A 19,957-nucleotide genomic window follows, 5' to 3' on the forward strand; every position below is an offset into this window, starting at 1 on the left:
AATTGAAAGCTCAAGAATCAAATTACACATTGAATCGAAATTTAAGGACTGTCGGTACAATCTTCCCTTTTGCCTAACGACATCATCGCGAATGAATTCGAGATTTTACCAAAAGCAGAAAGCTCTGCCCTCTCGATCGAGAACGGGACGAACCCCGTAATTAGCAGAGCACCTCAGCTGTGACAATTCCAAAAGGTCCCATCACTGCCAGCTTGCTTCTTTTCCTCTTGCTTCCCCCCTCTCTTTTAATGGCTTTTCAGTCTCGCTCTCTTCTCCCCAGCCTCTCTCTCCCATGCACCCTCCTCCTCCTCCTCCTCCTCCTCCGTTCCTGAACCCGACCCCACCTCGCACCGCCGCGTGATCGCCGGAGCGGCGACGGGAAGAGCAGCCTCCTCCGCCGCCGCCGCCGCCGAGGGGCTCGGGCCACATGAGCGACCAGCTCTCCAAGGCCACCTCCGTCTTCGGGCTCAACCTATGGGTCGTGGTGGGCATCTGCGTCGGCGTCGCCATCGTCCTCCTCCTCTTCTTCATCTCCCTCTGGCTCACCTCCCGGAAGTCCAGGACCGCCCCCCGCCCCCTGCCCGCCGGCGGCTCCGGCGGCGGCGGCCACCACCTCACCTCCATCCCCGCCGTCTCCAAGGAGATCCAGGAAATCCAAATCCAGCACTCCCAGGTCCAGCCCGACCCCTTCCCCGACCCCCCGGACCCGCTCCCCGAGGAGGAGAGCCTCATTGGGTACAACCGGATTCACATTGAGATCGGCAAGGACCACCGCATATCGTACCCGGAGAGGTACTACGGGTCGTCCTCCCACGGGAGCGGCGGCGGCGGCGGCGGCGGGGAGGGCGGCCCCAGGAGCGGCGATCAGGTGGCGGCGGTCGTGCCGGAGGTCTCGCACTTGGGCTGGGGGCATTGGTATACTCTCCGGGAGCTCAAGGCCGCCACGAACGAGTTCACTGATGAAAATGTGATCGGCGAAGGAGGGTATGGGATTGTGTACTACGGTCTTCTGGAGGACAAGACTCAGGTCGCTGTCAAGAACTTGCTTAATAACAGGTGCATTTCAATTTTCGTTTTTGTTGGTTTTTATGTGAAATTCGATCTTGCCTTTCGGGCAGCTGTGTTGTTCGTGGAATTGTGGGGTTTGGGTTTTTGCTGGGAAATGTGGATGCTTTTTTGTATTGTTTTTTAATGTCAGAGGAAGTGGTTGATCCTGGACTTTGTGTGTATGCGTGTATATCGGTATCTTAGGGGGCAAGCTGAGAAGGAGTTCAAAGTCGAAGTCGAAGCGATTGGGCGCGTTCGGCATAAGAACTTAGTGAGATTGCTTGGCTACTGTGCTGAAGGAGCTCATAGGTACATTCATCTCCCTTTGTTTCCTTCGGTTCAATTGCTCATGCTGAGTACAAGAAAATGTGCCGTAATTGCGGTTCAGCGTGTGTGTTCACTATTGATCGTATTCTGATTTGTTATTATTCGAAATTTGGTGCGAGGTTTCCAAGTAATTTTCAGATAACATCTTGGTTCTTGTCATTCAGGATGCTTGTGTATGAGTATGTCAATAATGGGAATTTAGAGCAGTGGCTTCATGGGGATGTTGGTCCTTGTAGTCCTTTGACTTGGGAGATACGGATGAAAATTATCTTGGGAACTGCCAAAGGGTAAGCTTCAGCATACACGATTTTCTTTAGCATTTGTCTCGTCCACTCTCCTTGTTCTCACGATTCTCTCTCCTCTTGCTATGGATACAGTTTGACTTACCTTCATGAGGGACTCGAACCGAAAGTGGTACATCGCGATATTAAATCGAGTAATATATTGCTCGACAAGCAGTGGAACCCTAAAGTCTCAGACTTTGGCCTTGCCAAGCTGCTCTGTTCAGAGAATAGTTATATCACAACTCGCGTGATGGGAACATTCGGGTCTGTATAACTTCTCACACTCTTAATCCAATCGTTCTATGTCTTTCTTGAAGCCAAAATGAACTCAATTTCATTATTGTTGCTTTTGCAGCTATGTAGCCCCTGAATATGCGAGTACGGGCATGCTTAATGAAAGAAGTGATATATACAGCTTTGGAATTCTGATCATGGAGATAATTTCTGGGAGAAACCCTGTTGATTATAGCCGCCCTCCAGAAGAGGTGTGCATTATATAGTGACTTATCTTTTCCTAGTTCCCGTCAAACAAATAAAATTTTGCGAAAATCTTCTCTTTTTTCCAGTTAACTAGACTTTATCCATTTTCCACCCTCTCTGTTTTGCTAAAAGTTGAGAAAAATTGACAGGTGAATTTAGTTGATTGGCTCAAGAAGATGGTTACCGACAAGAACCCAGAGGGAGTGTTGGACCCCAAGTTGCCTGAGAAGCCTACTTCAAGGGCATTAAAGCGGGTACTTCTAGTAGCTCTAAAATGTGTTGACCCTACTGCACAGAAGCGCCCGAAGATGGGTCACGTAGTACACATGCTTGAAGCTGAGGAGTCTCCTTTCAAAGATGTATGTCTCTGTTTCATTGGAATATTTTGCTTTTTGCACATGTGCGTTTGCTAACATACATGATTTAGCTTATTTTGTTGTTTTCCCAGTCTTCAGAATTTGCTCTAGTATTCACAATAAGGTGCGGTAATGCTAAGTGATGTCTTAGTATATAATTGAGTGGCACAAGATTGATGATTTATGAGGGTGGAGTTAACTGTTATTGTTCCGTCCTCTCTGCTTCAGATGATAAGTTCGATAGCCCGCACAGTTTGTTACAAATACTTTAATTATGATTGATCTGATAATAGTGATGGTTTCTAACTTTGCCTTGGGCGATTGGTTTTCTGTAATCTCTTCGTGGGTCTGCGAGATTTACCTTAAGTTTGGACTCTTAATTTGTACCCTCAAGATTTGACTCTTGATCTTCACTTGAAGCATTTCCTATCTAGCTATGCTTATCTTACTGTACATGCTTTGTTAATTCTCTTATCATTTACTCAGGATCGTAGAGCTGGAAGGGACGTGGGGCGTGTTAATGGCAACAGGTCGCAGATTGGGTCGATAGAGACTAAAGCGCCGGAAACTGGTGGCAGTGCCCAAGAAAACGTAACTTCTATAAATGAGGCACCTAGACAACAAGAATCCGAAGAGCAGAACTTGTAAATTCCAATGTCCTTCCAGAGAAAAATTCTTGTGGTTAATATAATAATGCTACATTCAGAAGATGTCATTCTTTGGCGACGGGGGGCTTTCAGATAAGTTTATATTACAACAGTGTTTCAATCCATTCCGTTTCATGTAGTTGATTTTCTCGCAAGTCCTTCCGTTCAAAAGCTATCATATTAGCTTCAGCATGTATTATATACAATGTAGCCAACCTTGATTAAATTTTCCCTTCTCTGGCAATATCTATTGAATACCACCGCTGCTGCAATTGCTGTTGCTGCAGAGAATTACCTGCAACTGTCTTGAGTTTGAGTGAATGTCTTGTAGATGATCATTGCTATGGTGAAACCATACCCAGAAAAACGAAGGAGGGACCGAGTATTCAATCATGCAAGTCCCAGAATTTAATGGTGTTGCTTAGAGTAAGGTTGGTTGGATCAAGAACTGGCAGTCTGACTGGGTCCCTCCACTAACATGGCCTTGTTAGTCCCCAAAGGTGCATGAGTGCATGAAAAGGCCACGGTGTGGACACTCGAGAGTTTTTTCACAGCTGGGTTTGTTTATGGCTCTTTTCTCTTTGGAATCTCTCAAATTTCTAGCCCCCCCCCCCTCGCAATTGATGGCGAGGGTGGTCCATTTACTTTTTGGATAATAGCTCTGCGAGAGGTCCGTTTTACGATTTTGGCTCTTCTTATGTTATTATGAGAGGCCCACATGGTGCATCAATTTTCAGCGGCATCTTTCAATAGGTGTTGGAACTTCAATGATTCAGTCATGTGGCACTTTCAACTCCATTGTCTAAAGGTTTTATTTTTTGTAGTTTAGTGACTTTTCAGTCCCTAGTTCTTCAGAACTCGAGGTTTCTAGTCTCTTGACTTCGGTTTTTGTCCGAAGTTGAATTGGTGACTGTCTTGGTGTTCCAATCAGATACTTGATTGCAGCTCAAATTCAACGCAAAGAAGGATCAGAGAAATGTAAAAATATTAATTGAACCTCGTTTATTTTTTCTGTATAGAGATCCTTAGCTTGTCTCGTAAGGTTAAGTTAGGTCACAGACACAAGAAGAAATCTTTCTTCTTCCAGCTAGAGAGATACAGAGAGGGAGATGTCCATTGCTATTTCTGTAGGTCATAAATGAGGGTGCATGAGCTGTGCATTTAAAGATTGCTACTTTGTCTGTACTTTGCTAAGAGCAAGTAACATTTTTTTTTTTTAATATCAATGATTTGCGAAATTGGGCTTGGAGATTCGGCCATTAGCAAATTTGTAAAATATCTCATGGTCCCATGAACTGGTCAAGTCTAGACCTTTAACTTATGTAGCAACAATTTACATGCGATTAGTGAAATTAAAATGGATGACTTGTAATTCATTGATGGGTAGGACTCGAAGATAAATGGCTTTACAGCGCGGATCTTTACTCATTGCTTTGATTCTACACGTGATGGATCATTCTTTGGATTTTCCAAATTTAGGCGTCATATTTAATATATGATCAATCATTAAATTTCACATTTTCAGGATGGGATTTATATCATAGATACTTTTCTTTCCTTTTTCTTTTTTTCCCAGTTGTGACATGCTTGCTCGGCCAGGCCTTTCCCTTGAAATCAAGGCTTCGAGTTCCTCCTTTTGGCTTTGCTTGTGTCGTGCAGTAATATAGTTCACTAAAAAAAAATTCATTTAAGTAAAAGATAAATCTACTTCAAATTAAAGAGTATCTTTAATATAGTTCAATTTAAATCTATACACAAAGTCCTACATGAGATTAACTTCAATAAAACAAACTGTTTTAAGTCAAACCGAGGTTCTGTGAATGATTTGGACAATATTGGCGGTAAAATTTTTGATGAACCTTATTGAAATTTAACATAAATAGTTATGATTCGACCAATTTTCAGGTAAGCTATTGATGTGACGACACGTGGCCGCTCTTCAAAAGGCCGTGTCATTTGCCACACCACCCCCTGCATCAATAATTTGTTTGTGAATATTGTTCAAGCTATGGCCAATGCACATCAATCGGCAAAGAGTGGCGCCAGTTCAGTGCATCCGGTAATCAAACTTGAGAAGATTTTCAGTAGCCCAGCCGATCGAGTTCTAGCCAAAATGTACTTTGCAACCGAAATTTTTCCTATCGTTTTTCATAATGAGTTAAGCAAATACCACTATTGAAGTCGTGTTCATACATTTAATTACCTTGTTATCTGTGGAAATGACTAGGCTTTTGCCCATGTTCGGTGCCTTGAAAATGCGAACGAACGATGCCGTGATTAGTTTAATAAGCGTGTTTAAAGTTCATTAAGAAGAAGCTCATTGAATCTTGAAGTAAGTACCAGGAATTTTCATTGCTTGAGAAATTAATATTAAAATGAAGAAGCAGACATGGATCCAAATTTTCCTGTGCTTGTCCTGCACTCCCGCCTCTTTCCTGGCTGTTGCCTCCTCTTGTTATTTCTTTAATATTTTTGTCACATTTTTATCTCATAAAACAAAAGAAAAATCAGCTTTGAATTATTCATGTAGTTAGAAAAAACAAAAAAACCCATTACAATATTCATCAACTGGCATCAGCCCCTGTCAAACCCACCTCCTTCCATTAATTACCTTTCGTAAACCACACTGTTCCCAAAAAAATCAATAAACATATCGAAACCCTAACTCTGCATCTCCCATATAAATATGCAATGAAAATTTAATTAAAATAAAATAAGATGAAAAAGACAAATTAATGAATTTCTTCATTCTAGGATAGAATTTCTCTTTTGCTCAATTATGGTCAGACACATTATTTAATGCATGGATTTGGTTTAGTGATTATGTGCAAAATCTAACATTTTGTCTTAGTTTGCTCGGTCGTATCTAGTGCTAGTCCCTAAAGCCCACACGTTCTCTTGTGCTCTGCTCGACCGGGGGATCGAGAAAACGAGCGATGTCGACGCACCTGTCGAAGACCGACTCGGAGGTGAGCAGCGTCACCCCGTCGTCGCCCGGCCGCTCACCGCCGCGCCGCCCCCACCCGGCTTACTACGTCCAGAGCCCCTCCCGGGACTCCTCCTCCCACGACGGCGAGAAGACCACCAACTCCTTCCACTCCTCGCCGGCGCTGCTCAGCCCCTCCGGCTCCCCTTCCCACCCCTCCCACCACTCCTCCCTCGGCCCGCCCTCCCGCGGCTCCTCCTCCTCCACCCGGTACTCGGGCTCCCTCAAGCCCGCCCAGCGGAAGGCCCACCCGGGCGAGGAGCTGGGGGCCGGGAGGGCCCGGCGGGGGAAGGGGTTCGACGCGATCGAGGAGGAGGGGCTGCTCGATGGCGGGGAGGGTGGCGGGATCCGGGGGTTGCCGCGGCGGTGCTACGTGGCGGGGTTCGTGCTGGGGTTCTTCGTGATGTTCTTCTTCTTCGCGTTGATTCTGTGGGGGGCGAGCCGGCCCCAGAAGCCAAGAATCGCCATGAAGGTACGTGCGTTTCTGAGTGCGAGATCATTTCTCTCTTCCTGATATTCTCGTTTTCGTCCTTGAACGGTTCTCGTTGCAGAGCATAGTGTTCGATCAGTTCGTGGTCCAGGCCGGGGCGGACTTCACCGGGGTGGCGACGGACATGGTGTCGATGAACTCCACGGTGAAGCTCACGTTCCAGAACACCGCCACCTTCTTCGGCGTCCACGTCGCCGCCACCCCTCTCGACCTCTCCTATTCCCAGCTCAGTCTCGCCACCGGAACTGTAAGTGCATCATGCCTTCGATGATCTTGTTCCATCGACCTTGGCTTGTTCAATGTCGATCCAAATGTCATTAACCACTCGCATCGCGGTTTAGCATCAGACCATGCACGCATATCAGAATGGTAGATGCACCTAATCAGCATAGATGACTCGAAAATCCAGTAAATCTCGAGCTCGGATGTATGATTATTTTATGATCGAAATATTACAAGTCATGAAATTTCGACGCATTCCTAACAATGAAAGAACGTGTAGATGACGATATCAGTCTCGATCAAGATTGGTGTTTTCGATTTACCACGGTTTGTATTGTACTATAAAGAAGATCGACTCGTTTATCACGGCCCGGATTTGATCACGAGGGCTGTTCCTAACTGAAAAAGAGAAATGTACAATATAACTATCGTTTCGCTATCTGATCGGGCATCGTCATTTTTTTTCCTTTCCCATTAACAGATAAACAAGTTCTATCAGTCGAGGAAGAGCTCGAGATCGATTGCGGTGACGCTGAAGGGGAACAAAATCCCGCTATACGGTGGCGGAGCCGACCTGAGCAGCGTGAACGGGGCGCCGACCCAGCCGGTGCCGCTCGTGCTGACCTTCCTGGTCCGGTCGAAGGCGTACGTCCTCGGGAAGCTGGTGAAGCCCAGGTTCCACCGGAGGATCCAGTGCTCGGTCACCATGGATCCCAAGAAGATGAGCGTCGTCGTTTCCTTGAAGGACAAGTGCACTTACCAGTGAAGAGGGAGGGGAAGATGCATATGATTTGATCGTTATATTATATGCGTAAGTACAGGGCCCCGTAGTTTCCATTTCTTTTTATTTTCTTTGAATTTCTATTTTTGATATTTTTGGTTTTTACCACGATCGACTTCTTTAAGGAAGATATGGAAAATTTTCTAGATTTTGATAAGAGTTAGGAAAAACCTACTTATTGTGCGAGATATAAATTAAAGAAGATCTTTTTGGGTTCTTTAGGTGTGTTTTAGTTTAATGCCATGCCTTTTTCTAGATAAGTACAATTACGTTAGCATTCATTTGAGAGGAATTGATCCATTGGGCTATAAATGATAACCTCAAAGGTTTAGATAATAAAGAAATTGCTCACCGTGAGAATTCGTAAGAGAAATAAACGTATCGACAGCACTATCTGATTGATTCTGAAATGTTGATCAAATGAACTTATTGATGACAATATGAATCGTTCTAAAGGAATGTGAACTTGATGAGATAGAAGACAATAGTGAAATAGAATAATGCAAGAACACGTATATTCTTAGACTGAAAATACCATTTTCTTTTTTATTTCGAAGCACTCAACGTAAGGACATTTCGTGTTTCATTAGTATTTTCTGTCTTGACATATTTACTTTAGAATAATGAAAACAATTTTTCTTTTTTTCTTTTTTTTGGTTGTTGTTGTTGTGGGAATTGGGTTGCAATTTGTAATTTCGAATAGATTTCTAAGGTAAATATAGAAAAACTCTCCAAAGAGGATTTGTCAGAATGTGTCCTGTGAAAATGGGAGGTAACCTTGCGGGGGGTAATAAATGGGTAGACATGAAATGAAACAAAGCCAATCTCGGCATTTATGCAGGAGAGACGTTGTTGCTCTGTCTCAAATGAGCTTGTTCATATCCTTACTCTTGGGAAAGAAGGCAAGAATTCTGGTTTTTTCTTTTCCAATTCATCTTATTAGAAACTTTCATTTTAACTTTTATATGTCGGTTTCAGTCATGATCTATGAAAGCTAATTATCAATTTAAGAATATAACCCTGGATGGGTCCAATTTTACAGATAACACGGGATATCTAGACATTTCAACTTGATTAGTCTCGGATGGTTATGGATAGAAGTGTTGAAGGAGAGGAACCTTATTATGCACCTATCAACTTAAGTGAGATTGTCGGGAAAAAAAAGATTAAAGCGTTAGTGAAAATGAAAATCAAAAAGATTTAAATTTTGCGATTAGTTTCGTTAAAAGGTATCTAAGTTTGCGAAAAAGTCAAAATTTTCGACATGAATCATATCACAAAATTGCAAAGGAAAGATATTGACTTGGGAGAAGACGATGATGAACATAAAAGAGTTTTGCATCGTATCACTTGAGCTCATTCCGGTCGAGCTTGCAGCTTGAGCAAGCTCCTCCAGCCGTTGTTGCAAGTTTTGCGAGAGAGAGGGGAGAGGGTGGTGTTATTTATAACGCGATCTCACATTTTTAGGGATATAGTCTTTAAGATATGTTTGCCAGGGAAAGTTCCCTCGACAAAATTCTTTCACTAAAGAGGTAAAGCTCCGGTAAGCACTTGATCTAAATTACTGGCAAAAGTAAAGTGCAGAAAACAGGAGAAAATTAAAGTGTAATTGAATGTAAAAGTGCGACAAAAGGAAAGATAACGACTTTAAACTGAATGATCGGTTGTTGATTTGCCAAAAAGGTCTCTACATTGATGCATCTTCGGCTATTTATAATGGTATTCCACAGGTAACTGCTTTTTAAGAGTTACCATTTCGATATCTATAATATTCTGGAAGTCTCGGCTCCTGATCGGTGACCACCTTGCCTTGCCAATATTCTTGCTAGTATTGAATCCCGTAACTGCTCCAATTCTTATCTCATTAGTTTTGACAAGGCCCTTGTCACATTATTTGAAACACCTATTTTTCAACTGTTGGCATTCTGGCCCACTCTCCATGGATTCCCGCATATTGGGCCTGCTTTACTCTTTACAGCTTCCGAAGCCCAATAAGCTAATTTGGGTGCCAACAAGATAAAAACTTATCCTTAAACATTGACCCACCTTTCTCTTTTGAGAGACAATTATTTCACCGCGTGGTTTCACGTTCGTCCATTTTCGGTGACGACCACCTAGTTAGAAACTGCTCTACTAAGTGTAATATCAATATAGAAACTGATGGGATCTTACAATTAGATCAATTTGAAATCACTAGAGAAATGAAAGAAAAACAATAAAAACACTGGAAATTTACGTGATTTGATCCAAGTGTCGCCACGTGCTTCATGAGGAAAGCCGGCAATAAATAATCCGCTCATAATTGGAGTTATAATTACTCACACTCTCAAGTATTTTTTGTATCTAGATTAAATCCACCCACAGAATTTTTAAAAATAAATAACTCAATTGGATGTAAATCTCAATGTTGATGCCCAAAGCAAAGGTTTTAGGTAGGATTCAACCAAGAATGCCCGTCCTTCACGTTCTTTTCTATCTTCTCCAAGCACCAGTGGTGGCTTTTTTCACTAAGGGAAACCCATGACTTCTTTTTTCTTCCCTTTTCATGCGGAAGCTGTAGGCCTTAAGAAAATAAAAGCAAAACCTATGCTATTACTCCCTAGGCCCATTTAACATGTCGGTGCCCATACGCCCTCTCCCCCATTGGTACAGTATCTTTATTGAGCCTTGTACCCGACTCTACCCTCTTAGTGCTTAAGTATGAGCAATGCTAAGGTCTGCACGAAACCTTAGAAAAAATAATTTAAGGATTTATTTAGGACCAACGAGTTAAAATATGTATAGATAATATTAAGTGAGCCCCTCTTCTTTTTGTATGGTCAAAAGGAAGTTCCTGCGTGGCAACATAATGAGAAGTCCAAGAAGTCAACCCATTTAAAGATAGAGAAGGTATAGTTCCAAAATAGAATATGGACTTTGAAAATAGAATTGGTTATATGATATGAAGGATAGGTTCCAGATTCTAAAAATTGAAGAACTTGTCCCGATAGATAGGTTAGAGTTTTCGATTCACTTAGAACTTATAAGAAGTCTCTGTGTTTCTCTTATTAGTTATTACATGTCTTCATGCGGTCCTATAGCATTTCATCACATGCAATGATGAGTGTATAATTTGAAATCACTAATATGAGTTTCCATTAATATCCATGATTAATACTTATATTTTATGAACGTTGCATATTCTTTGTTAATCTAAATATGAGTTGGAATTGGTGAATTTTAGCAAATGATGGCTATTAAATGTGGTGATTTACTTTAATTGTTCAATTGAGAGTATATATGGAACTTGAGAAGATCCATGAATCAATCCTAAAATCTATGACATGATAAGTTATAGATTTCTAAGTATGCAAGATAGGTTTCAATTTTAAAAAATTAGAGAACTTGTTCCACTGGCCAAGTTCCAAGTGAAAGTTGGATAGAACTTGGTACCGCTCAACCCAATTTTTTTTTTTTTTTGGACAGACCGCTCAACCCAACTTGAAGATCGCCTTTTTTAATAGAAAAGAACATCAATTTCCACTATCCTAAGAATCCATATTCGCTCGGGATTGAAAAAAAGAACACACACCCTAGATTTTAAAACAAAATTAAATCCTCCAAATGGGTCAGGTTTCATACACAACTCATGCTCGAAATATAATTTAACATTGAAAGAGCATTACTGGACGCAAGTGAGAAAAAAAAAACCAAAAAACGAAAGAGAGAATGAAGTAAAAGATGTATATCATCACTTTGGCTCAATGTGAAACCTCATTTATGAATTTTTCATTTGTTAAATGCAGTCCCTGAATTTTTGGTATGTTCATTCTAATCCCTTAACCGTATTAAAATATTTAAAGTTTAGATATAATATTTAATATTTTCATATGGTTTATGAATGGAATTAAACATGTATCAAAGTACATGAATCACGTTTACAGATTAAAAGTGCTGAGAATGCAATCGGAGATTGGACTTAGAGCAAGTTGCTGACGCCGTCAACCACTCAAGAGAGGCCATGATAGTGACACTTGCAGCTGTCGCGATGGTCAGTGATGAGGAGAGAGAGAGCATTTAGTTTTTCTACATAAATCATTAGTTGGATCCACATCCATCAATTCTATTCTTATATACGAGATTTTATGAGATTACTACCGAATATTCTAAAAGCTTATTGACACTTATTTTTGAACCCAAAAAAAAAAGGGAAACCGGCCCGACCCGACCCGCCACCCGCCTCTTTTTACCCTGCATTGGCCCCGGCCCTTTTCCCCTTCAGCCCAGCGTGCCCAGCGTGCCCCGGCTGTCTCCCTCCTCCATACCATCTTCGCGCCGAAACCTGCAGGAAAAGAAGAGAAAAGACGGGGGAGCAGGGGCAGAAGGGAGGAGGATTAGCAGGAGAGAGGGCCGGAAGATAACAAAACAGCGACAGAGTCCAAGGGAAGGCGGTGGAGCTAGAGCGGCAGAGCTTTAAGCCGACACCTCGCCCCGCATGCGAGCTCCACCGACGAACTCCTTCCAGTCGGCACCATCGAGCCCGAACCGGTAAGCCCTTCGTCCCGTGCCCTATTTCTTGCCTTGTTTTTGGGTACGACAGCCGGAGGGTCGCGGCCGACCGGCTCGCGCGAACTCTGGCCCCGTCCATTCCTCCTCTGGTCGTCGTGTGTTTCTTCATCTGTTTGGCGAGTCTCGGTTTGGGTTCCGTTCCTAGTTGCGCCGAAAAACCTCATGATTCGCGAGCGCCCCTTCACCCGTTCGACGAAATGCTTAAATGAGATCTAGTTTTCGTCGTCCTCCCGTTTTTAGCCGAAATCAAATCGTCCGGGCGCGTCGTGTTCTATCGGGATGTTCCAGTGGTGTTCGGCGATCCTGGGCGTCGGCCGTGTAGTCGTTCGCCACATTCCCATCGTCGCCGTAGTTTTGTTTGGTGTTTTGCCGTGGTGTGGTTCTCGGCCGGCGGTAGGGAGGTCGGCCGGCGAGTGGTGGCGGAGTGGACGACCGGTGAAGGGTGGTAGCTCGGCGGCGGCTTGTGATTTGGCCGAGGTTTGTCTAAAAATGTAGGAGCTTCGGTGAGGGCGTGAGCTCGTTGAGGAAGACGGCCGAGGAAGAAGACGACGGGTAGGAGAAAATAAAATAAAAATTGAAAAATGTCAGGAAATTCAAAGTTTCTTTTGAATTTTTTTACAAAAAGACCTTATGAGCGGTTTTCTCAAGAAATGAAGTGCGTTGTGCTAAAAATTGAGTAAACCTTTAGAGTTTCAATTGTTCTCAAAGATAATTACCCTTGTTTGCCTGTTTTTGCTATTTTGATTCCTTTAGTCTAGTTAAGATTATTATTTCTTTTCCTTAATGTTAGATATTTGCTTTTCCATGTAATTTATTTAAATGCTTTAATTGGCTGCTAATTGTTATTTTAAGTATTACGCACCAGTATGATAACTTCACATGTTAGTAGATATGCCTAAAATTAATCCAAACTGTCTGACAAAAATGTTTTCTCTTAAAATAAACAAGATTAGATATCGAAAGGACATTAATTGGTCAATTAGTGTAATCAAGTTTCCGATTTTAAATATTTTGGTGTGTTAGAAGTGAGGCATACCCCATGTCTCGCTTGATTTTTAGCCGACCCTAATAGATCAGTGTCAACTCCTTACTACAAAATTCTTAAGAATACTCTAATATCGCGTGAGATATGGATTTTGGAGAGCTCGTGCCTAATTATAGGCTTTAGGTTCGTCTGTTAAGCAATACCTCTAAACAGGGGTAAGTCGCGTCAAAGCTTAATCTATTAGATGAATAGGTAATTTATTATTTAAATATTCTAACACTATGACTACTCATTTCATCAATAGAACCTGTCGAATGCTGTAAAAAGCTGTGGTCTTTAGTTGATAAGGAGATTTAGCCTCTCCTAAACATTAATTTGTCAAGCACGAAATTGATTTTAATGAGATTGGCGGGACATTTCTGAAGCAAACAAGCAAAGGATCGATGAAGAAAACGGACAAGAAAATCAAGAAATCGAAAAGAACCTGGAATCGAGTCTCCAAGGAGCCTGTTGATTAAGGATCATGTTATTTCCAAGGAGGTTTTTTAATAAAATTCTACACAGAGATAAAAAGGAAGAAAAATAGGAGATGGAGACCCCAGCACTACCCCCAGTTTTTCTCGTACTTCGTTGTGGTCTTCTTCCATGTCGGGCCCGTCACGTATTGGTCTCAAAGTCCTGGTTTTCTGCTTCTCCTTCTTCTTCTTCTTCAAATAGAAGAAGAAGGAGAAGCAGAAGACCGAGACTTCGAGGCTTCATTTCGATGCTTCGAAGTGATTTTGTAACCTCCTTTGATCATATGAGGTGGGAATTTAGAATTATAACCCAGATGAAAATAAGTAAAATATAAACTTGGAAAGATCTTTGAGGAGAAAGAGAAATTTAATTAATGCCAACGAAAAAGAATGGGATGTAAGTTATTTCTTTACATACCTCAACGAGGGCTTGGAGAGCCTTATTTATAAGAACTAAAGGAGGCCTGGCTTTCTTTCTAAAGCAAGATATTCCAAACTGTCTCTTGGTTTCTTGGTTAAAGTTAAAGTTAAAGTTAAAGTTGGATTTTCTAGAAAAGAAAGAGGCTAATTTGTTGTGGGATTTTAGGAGCCTTAGATTACCGGACTTATGCAATTCTAGAAGTTTTATTAAAACCCACGAAAAGATAAGAATCACTTTGAAAGATTGCTTAAATTCCTTATAAAGGAACATCCGAACAACTTTTATAACACATCATTAACTTTAAAACCCATCTCTAATTTAAGGGCAAATACCATATAAAAAACCCTAGACCATGCACACTCTAATATAAATACTCCAAACTTTTTTCAATGTCCTTGAAACCCGTAACCTGTCAACTGTAACATAAATATCTTCAACATTTTTTTTGTATCACTAAAAAACCTCAACTTATTTATGCATAACACATATACACATCGTTTCAGTTCCATCAAGGGTTATTAAGTTCTTTTTCACATTTACCTCATTGGATTTTTAGTGATAAAAAAATTAGGGATATTTGAATTTTTATAATTTGAGGTTTTTTATAATATTTTTTGACCCCTAATTTTGCCGGCTAGGTAAACCGTTGAAAAAATAGAAATGACAGAAAAAAGGGCAGTTGAATAGACTAGCAAATAGTTATAGAATTTATTAAAATTTAAGTTAAATTTTTTAAAAATAAATTATTAATATTAATTGATGATGACATTTTTTTTTTTTTTTGACATCATTGATGATGATGATAAAAGCGTCTTGGGTTAGTGCCCTTTTGGGCAGGGCGTTAAAAAAGGAGGCGCGTTTTCGTTTTGGATCAGAGCGCCATCGCACATGTACGTGTGCTTGTCCCCTTTTGGGCTTCTGGCACGAATAGCTTGCCGGCGAAGCCAACACCAAGTCAAACTCATTCGATTGCGCTCGTTCAAGAAGGCCTCGATTAGCAGATGGTGTGGGTAATCTGACGCATGGGCACATCCCACGAAGCTCTACAAGTTCGTTCCGATGCACCCGAAATGCCCCTTCGACCATGGCTCTTACATGAAACTTTTACAGCTCTGCATCGCGAGGAATGCCTTCGGGTGTGGGCGCCAGGTGCACGGTCACATCATCGCAAGTGGGTTTCCGTCGAATGTCCACCTGAGAACTAAATTGCTCGTGTTTTACGCCAAATGCATGGAACTGAAAAGTGCGCGCAAGGTGTTTGATGAAATGCGCGAGAGAAGTGTCGTGTCTTGGTCCGCTATGGTTTCCGGGTGCTGCCAGAACGGGCGCTTTGAAGATGCTTTGACGACGTTTGTAGAGATGCGCAGGGAAGGTGTTAAGGCCAACCAGTTCACTTACGGGAGTGTGCTGCGGGCTTGTACTAGTATCGGGTGTTTTGATGTGGGAGTGCAGGTGCAAGGGTGTGTGGAAAAGGGAAGGTTGGTGGGTAACTTGTTCGTGCAGAGTGCTCTCATTGATTTTCACTCCAAATGTGGAAAGATGGAGGATGCAGAGCGCTTGTTTGAGGGGAGTGACAGAGCGGGACACTGTTACATGGAATACTATGATCGGAGGATATGCAACTCGCGGTCTTGTTGCTAATTCTTTTCAACTGTTTCGCTTAATGATGAGAGAAGGTATTTTTAGCTGAAAGAACGTTTGCTGCTGTTTCTTGACCTTATGGTAATGAATTTCTTACAGTGTGCTTATCAGGAGAACAAAGACTCTGTGGTGCAGGTTGCATATATTGCAGGGGTACTTAATCTTATTAGTCAATTTATATATGCTGCCCAGAAAAGTCACTCATGAAAACTTAAGATAATATGATTGTGGTACATGATTGAAATGTAAATGTATTTGCAAAGTAGAAGCTGAGCGAGTTTTAAGAGGAAGTTTTAGCTTGCAGTCTAACTGAACCAGATTGAGCAAGAATGCATGCATTGACTCCCCCCTCCCAAAAAAAAAAAAAATCCTTTATATTAACCACTGCATGGTTCAGAATATAATATTATTGAAGTTCAACAATCCTAGTTGCTAATATTCTGTGTCAAACTCAGCAGGCATGGCCCCTGATCGCTTCACACTAGGAAGTGTTTTACAAGCCTGTGCTGTTGGTGGCACTATTCTCCAAGTAAGCCAAGTTCATAAATTCATAGTAGAATGGGGCTTCTTATATTACAAAGATTTGACTGGATCTTTGATTGATGCTTATGCAAAATGTGGGAGTGTCCGAACTGCTCATCATTTATATAGGAGCATGGCACAAAAGGATTTAATATCATACACTGCCCTTGTTAATGCATATGCTCGGAAAGGTAAATTTGGGAATGATTTCCTGGATATCTTGAAGGAATTAGCATGTATGCAATTGGAAGTTGATGACATAACACTATGCTCTATACTTCATATATGTGCTGATATAGCATCATTGATCTTGGGACGACAAATACATGTCCTTGTTCTGAAACGTCTGGCCAGTAAAGATGTGGCCATTGGAAATGCTCTAGTTGACATGTATGGGAAATGTGGCGAGATCAAAGATGCTACTCATGCTTTTGTTGAGATACAAGTGAAAAATGTCATTTCATGGACTTCATTGATTGCTTCTTATGGGAGGCATGGCTTCGGAAATGAGGCAGTTGCTCTTTATAGGCAGATGGAATCTAAAGGACTGAAGCCAAATGATGTTACATTTCTATCTCTCCTCTTTGCTTGCAGCCATAGTGGATTGACCAGTGAAGGATGGGATTGCTTTACTAACATGATCAGTAAATACAGCATTGTTCCAAGAGCAGAACATTTTTCCTGTTTGGTAGATCTATCTGCTCGTAGTGGTCAATTAGAAGAAGCGTATAACTTGATACAAGAGATGGATATCAAACCAAATGCTTCTCTTTGGGCTTCTATACTGGGGGCATGTCACATTTATGGCAATGCATCACTTGGAAAAATAGCAGCTAGACATCTTACCAGTTTAGATCCAAAAAATTGTGCAAATTATGTTCTTCTAGCAAGCATATATGCTGAAACTGGAGCATGGAGATATGCTCAAGACACGTGGTCCTGTATGGAAAAGATGGGCTTAAAGAAAGATCCAGGATACAGCCATTTATTACCCACAAAGAAGAGAATTGCACTTCTGCAGCATGGCTAATGATGTTATCCTGCTGTTACTCCTTCAGACATAAGAGGGTGGATTTTCTCAAGTTTTCCTTCCCTATCAATAACCACAAATGGTGCCATTCGCGTATCACCCTTCTCACACCTTCAATGTAAGGTGGTCTATATTTCTAAACTTTGATGTTTTTGTTGGTTTTGATTTATTGTTTCATTTTTTTACATTTTTTGTCTTTTGTTTTTTTTGTTTTTTCAGGAGCATGTAACTTCAAAGGTAGCAGATTGTCTTGACAAGATTCTTGACGCTTGAGCAAAGTCAAGAATCGAGATGAGAATGAGTGGTTTTTGTCAAATGTCTCCATCCAAATAACTACTTGTACAGGTATACCTAATGAAAATGATAGCTGGATATCCTCTGTTTCAGGATTTTGAATATGTTTTGAATAATTGCAACAGGCAGATATGCATACTCTAGCATTCTCTCTCTTGAGTGGCTTCTTTGTCAAAGACCTCACAACATTGTGTGTCTGTGTATGTCCGTTACATATACTTGTAATTACATATCATTGTCTGGCTCAGGACTACAGAAAAAGGTGAAACCCATATTATGTAGAGTTTCTATGGAGTTGTCGATTGAAGGGAAACATTTAACTTGTAATTTTAAGCTTGAGAAGTAATATCTCTTGTCACTTGTGTGCCTCTTTCTGGTTTTCTTTTTTATATGCATTTAACTGTGTCGGTTGTCAATTGCTTCTGCTGTTGCAAGTTCATCAAATCTACTTCTCAGATTGCCATTATCGATTGATTTTTTATCTCAAATAATACTCACAAAAGAGTTTTCCATGATCTTTGGTGCTCTTCGTTTTTTTCAGTAAGTGCATAGAAAGAGGTGCTTGTTATTTTAATTTTAATTTCACATTGAATTGAGATAGTCTAAGTATGAATTAAACTTGTTTCTTATAAATTAGCTTGATGATACTGTTTGAAACAGAACCAAACCGACAATAAACGAAGGTATTGGTTGGAATTGTGTTGTAATTTTATTGGTTTTGGGTTGAGATTCTTGCAAACTGGTATTCACTTTGGGTTAAATATACCTCCCGACTGAACCAAACCAAACCATGAACACCCCTAATTTGTTGTTAATGTGTTCATCTATCAGTATCACTGACCCATTGTTCCTGAACTCTAGGAACCCATGCCCATCATACAACTAGCGAGGGAAGCTGAAGCTGTCACAGGAGTTTACTCAGTCGGGATAAATTGAGCTACATCATAGATGGGGCAGAAGCGAGATTTAGTATCTGTAAGTGGAATTTAACTTCATTGGCTATCTGATTTATTACTTTAAAATGAGGGAAGCTGCATTTGCAATCTTTTCTATACTTCAGAATTAGAAAAGCTGCCTTTGCAATAATTTTCGACCTTGGACAACTGGGTTTATGCTCAATCAGAATAAAGCGTGACTTATCCAGAATCTTGCATTAAAAAACGCTCCAGCTATGAAGTTAAACATGTCAGATCAAACCGGTGCACCGATTTATTAGGCGAAGATGCAACCTTTTATTTGGTTGTTAATAAGTGCATTGACGTTTATGACATTTGAATGAGTTGTTTGATAGCACAATGGCTTGTATATGTTGAATTTAATGTTTGGAAAAAGCCAAGACATATGTGTCTGTTTGCGATGCATGCTTTGACTGTTAATAGATGGTTACTGAAAATTTGGATTTAATAGGATATGTACCTTAAAATACAGTTTGCAGGGACAAAGTAAAATCGACCAAAATAAATTTGGCATAAGATGAGAAATTTTAATGGCTAGTGTTAGTTGCTTAGCAAAGCCATACATGTTAAAGGTAATGACAATTAACATCACAGATTCACAGCGCCACATGAGAACAGGAATTCTTGTTGGTTTAGTTCTTGGAAATATTTCATTTACCATGCATCTCTCTGGCTTCCTTCCCACTGTTCTTGGAACTTCTGCTGTGCCAGTAGACCTCGCATGATAATTTTAAATTCTCAGCAAGTACTGATATTGCACCTCTATTATTGCGAAATGCAGATTTGAAGGTCAAATTTGTGGGAAGAACATTGAAATTGGAATGCTTGGCCACGACTGGAAATTCAGGTAACAATTTATCATTGAACTTTTCAGAAGTATTTTGAGTGAAATCTTCTAAATTGTCTTGAATCCTATAGTTGAATAAGTTTTTCCACATTAATGGTCATTGACCTTACTGCTCTATTTGAACATATGCCGACACCTCAAGAGGATGAAATGCCCACATAATCTTTTATAGAGTTTCTCAGCCAGGTGCATTGCAGTTCAACATGTGAAGGTGGTTCGAGTAAGATTTTCAGGCGCACACAAGATTTGGAAGCCGAACCAACCACTTGAGTTGGGAACAGGAAGAGGCCAATGGGGGAAACTTAAAGAAAACATATATGGCAATGAGATTTTGCAGTTGGGAAACTTGCTTCTTACTTCTAACCGTAGAAAAGGGCATAATTCATTTGTAATCTAGCAGCGATTCCTTCTCAAAACAAAGCGCTGCCCATGAGCACACATAAGGCAAAAGGGTCCATTGGCTACATTTATCCACCACGGATCGTCAGTTGCTCTCGGAACACTCGTCAAACATTCTTATCCGAAAACTACTTCATTGTAAACATTTGTTAAGATATCGATTGTGAGGTTGCTAGTGC

General features: G+C 41.0%; 3 protein-coding genes across 3 annotated transcripts; all 3 read left to right on the top strand.

Annotated features, from left to right (window-relative positions):
* The first annotated feature begins 239 nt into the window (after nucleotides 1-239).
* Nucleotides 240-3,964, top strand: LOC104457115 (probable serine/threonine-protein kinase At1g01540). Its single transcript, XM_010072053.3, has 7 exons — nucleotides 240-1,056; nucleotides 1,252-1,356; nucleotides 1,539-1,661; nucleotides 1,752-1,922; nucleotides 2,014-2,143; nucleotides 2,288-2,497; nucleotides 2,981-3,964. The coding sequence occupies exons 1-7, from the start codon at nucleotides 428-430 to the stop codon at nucleotides 3,140-3,142; spliced, it is 1,530 nt and encodes a 509-aa protein (XP_010070355.2). The 5' UTR covers nucleotides 240-427; the 3' UTR covers nucleotides 3,143-3,964.
* Nucleotides 3,965-6,035: 2,071 nt separating this feature from the next.
* On the top strand, nucleotides 6,036-7,801 carry LOC104416646. Its single transcript, XM_010028005.2, has 3 exons — nucleotides 6,036-6,599; nucleotides 6,679-6,864; nucleotides 7,321-7,801. Exons 1-3 carry the CDS (start codon nucleotides 6,078-6,080, stop codon nucleotides 7,603-7,605), a joined length of 993 nt encoding a protein of 330 aa, XP_010026307.2. The 5' UTR covers nucleotides 6,036-6,077; the 3' UTR covers nucleotides 7,606-7,801.
* Nucleotides 7,802-11,961: 4,160 nt separating this feature from the next.
* On the top strand, nucleotides 11,962-19,953 carry LOC104457113 (pentatricopeptide repeat-containing protein At3g20730). The gene is given in 7 exon segments (XM_039301095.1): nucleotides 11,962-12,147; nucleotides 14,927-15,655; nucleotides 15,657-15,765; nucleotides 16,189-17,400; nucleotides 17,502-17,627; nucleotides 18,438-18,551; nucleotides 19,314-19,953. Coding segments are annotated over 3 exon segments (1,710 nt in total). The 5' UTR covers nucleotides 11,962-12,147; nucleotides 14,927-15,148; the 3' UTR covers nucleotides 17,283-17,400; nucleotides 17,502-17,627; nucleotides 18,438-18,551; nucleotides 19,314-19,953.
* Nucleotides 19,954-19,957: the final 4 nt, after the last annotated feature.

The sequence above is a fragment of the Eucalyptus grandis genome, chromosome 1 (assembly GCF_016545825.1).
Source record: "Eucalyptus grandis isolate ANBG69807.140 chromosome 1, ASM1654582v1, whole genome shotgun sequence".
In the NCBI taxonomy this organism is placed as follows: domain Eukaryota; kingdom Viridiplantae; phylum Streptophyta; class Magnoliopsida; order Myrtales; family Myrtaceae; genus Eucalyptus; species Eucalyptus grandis.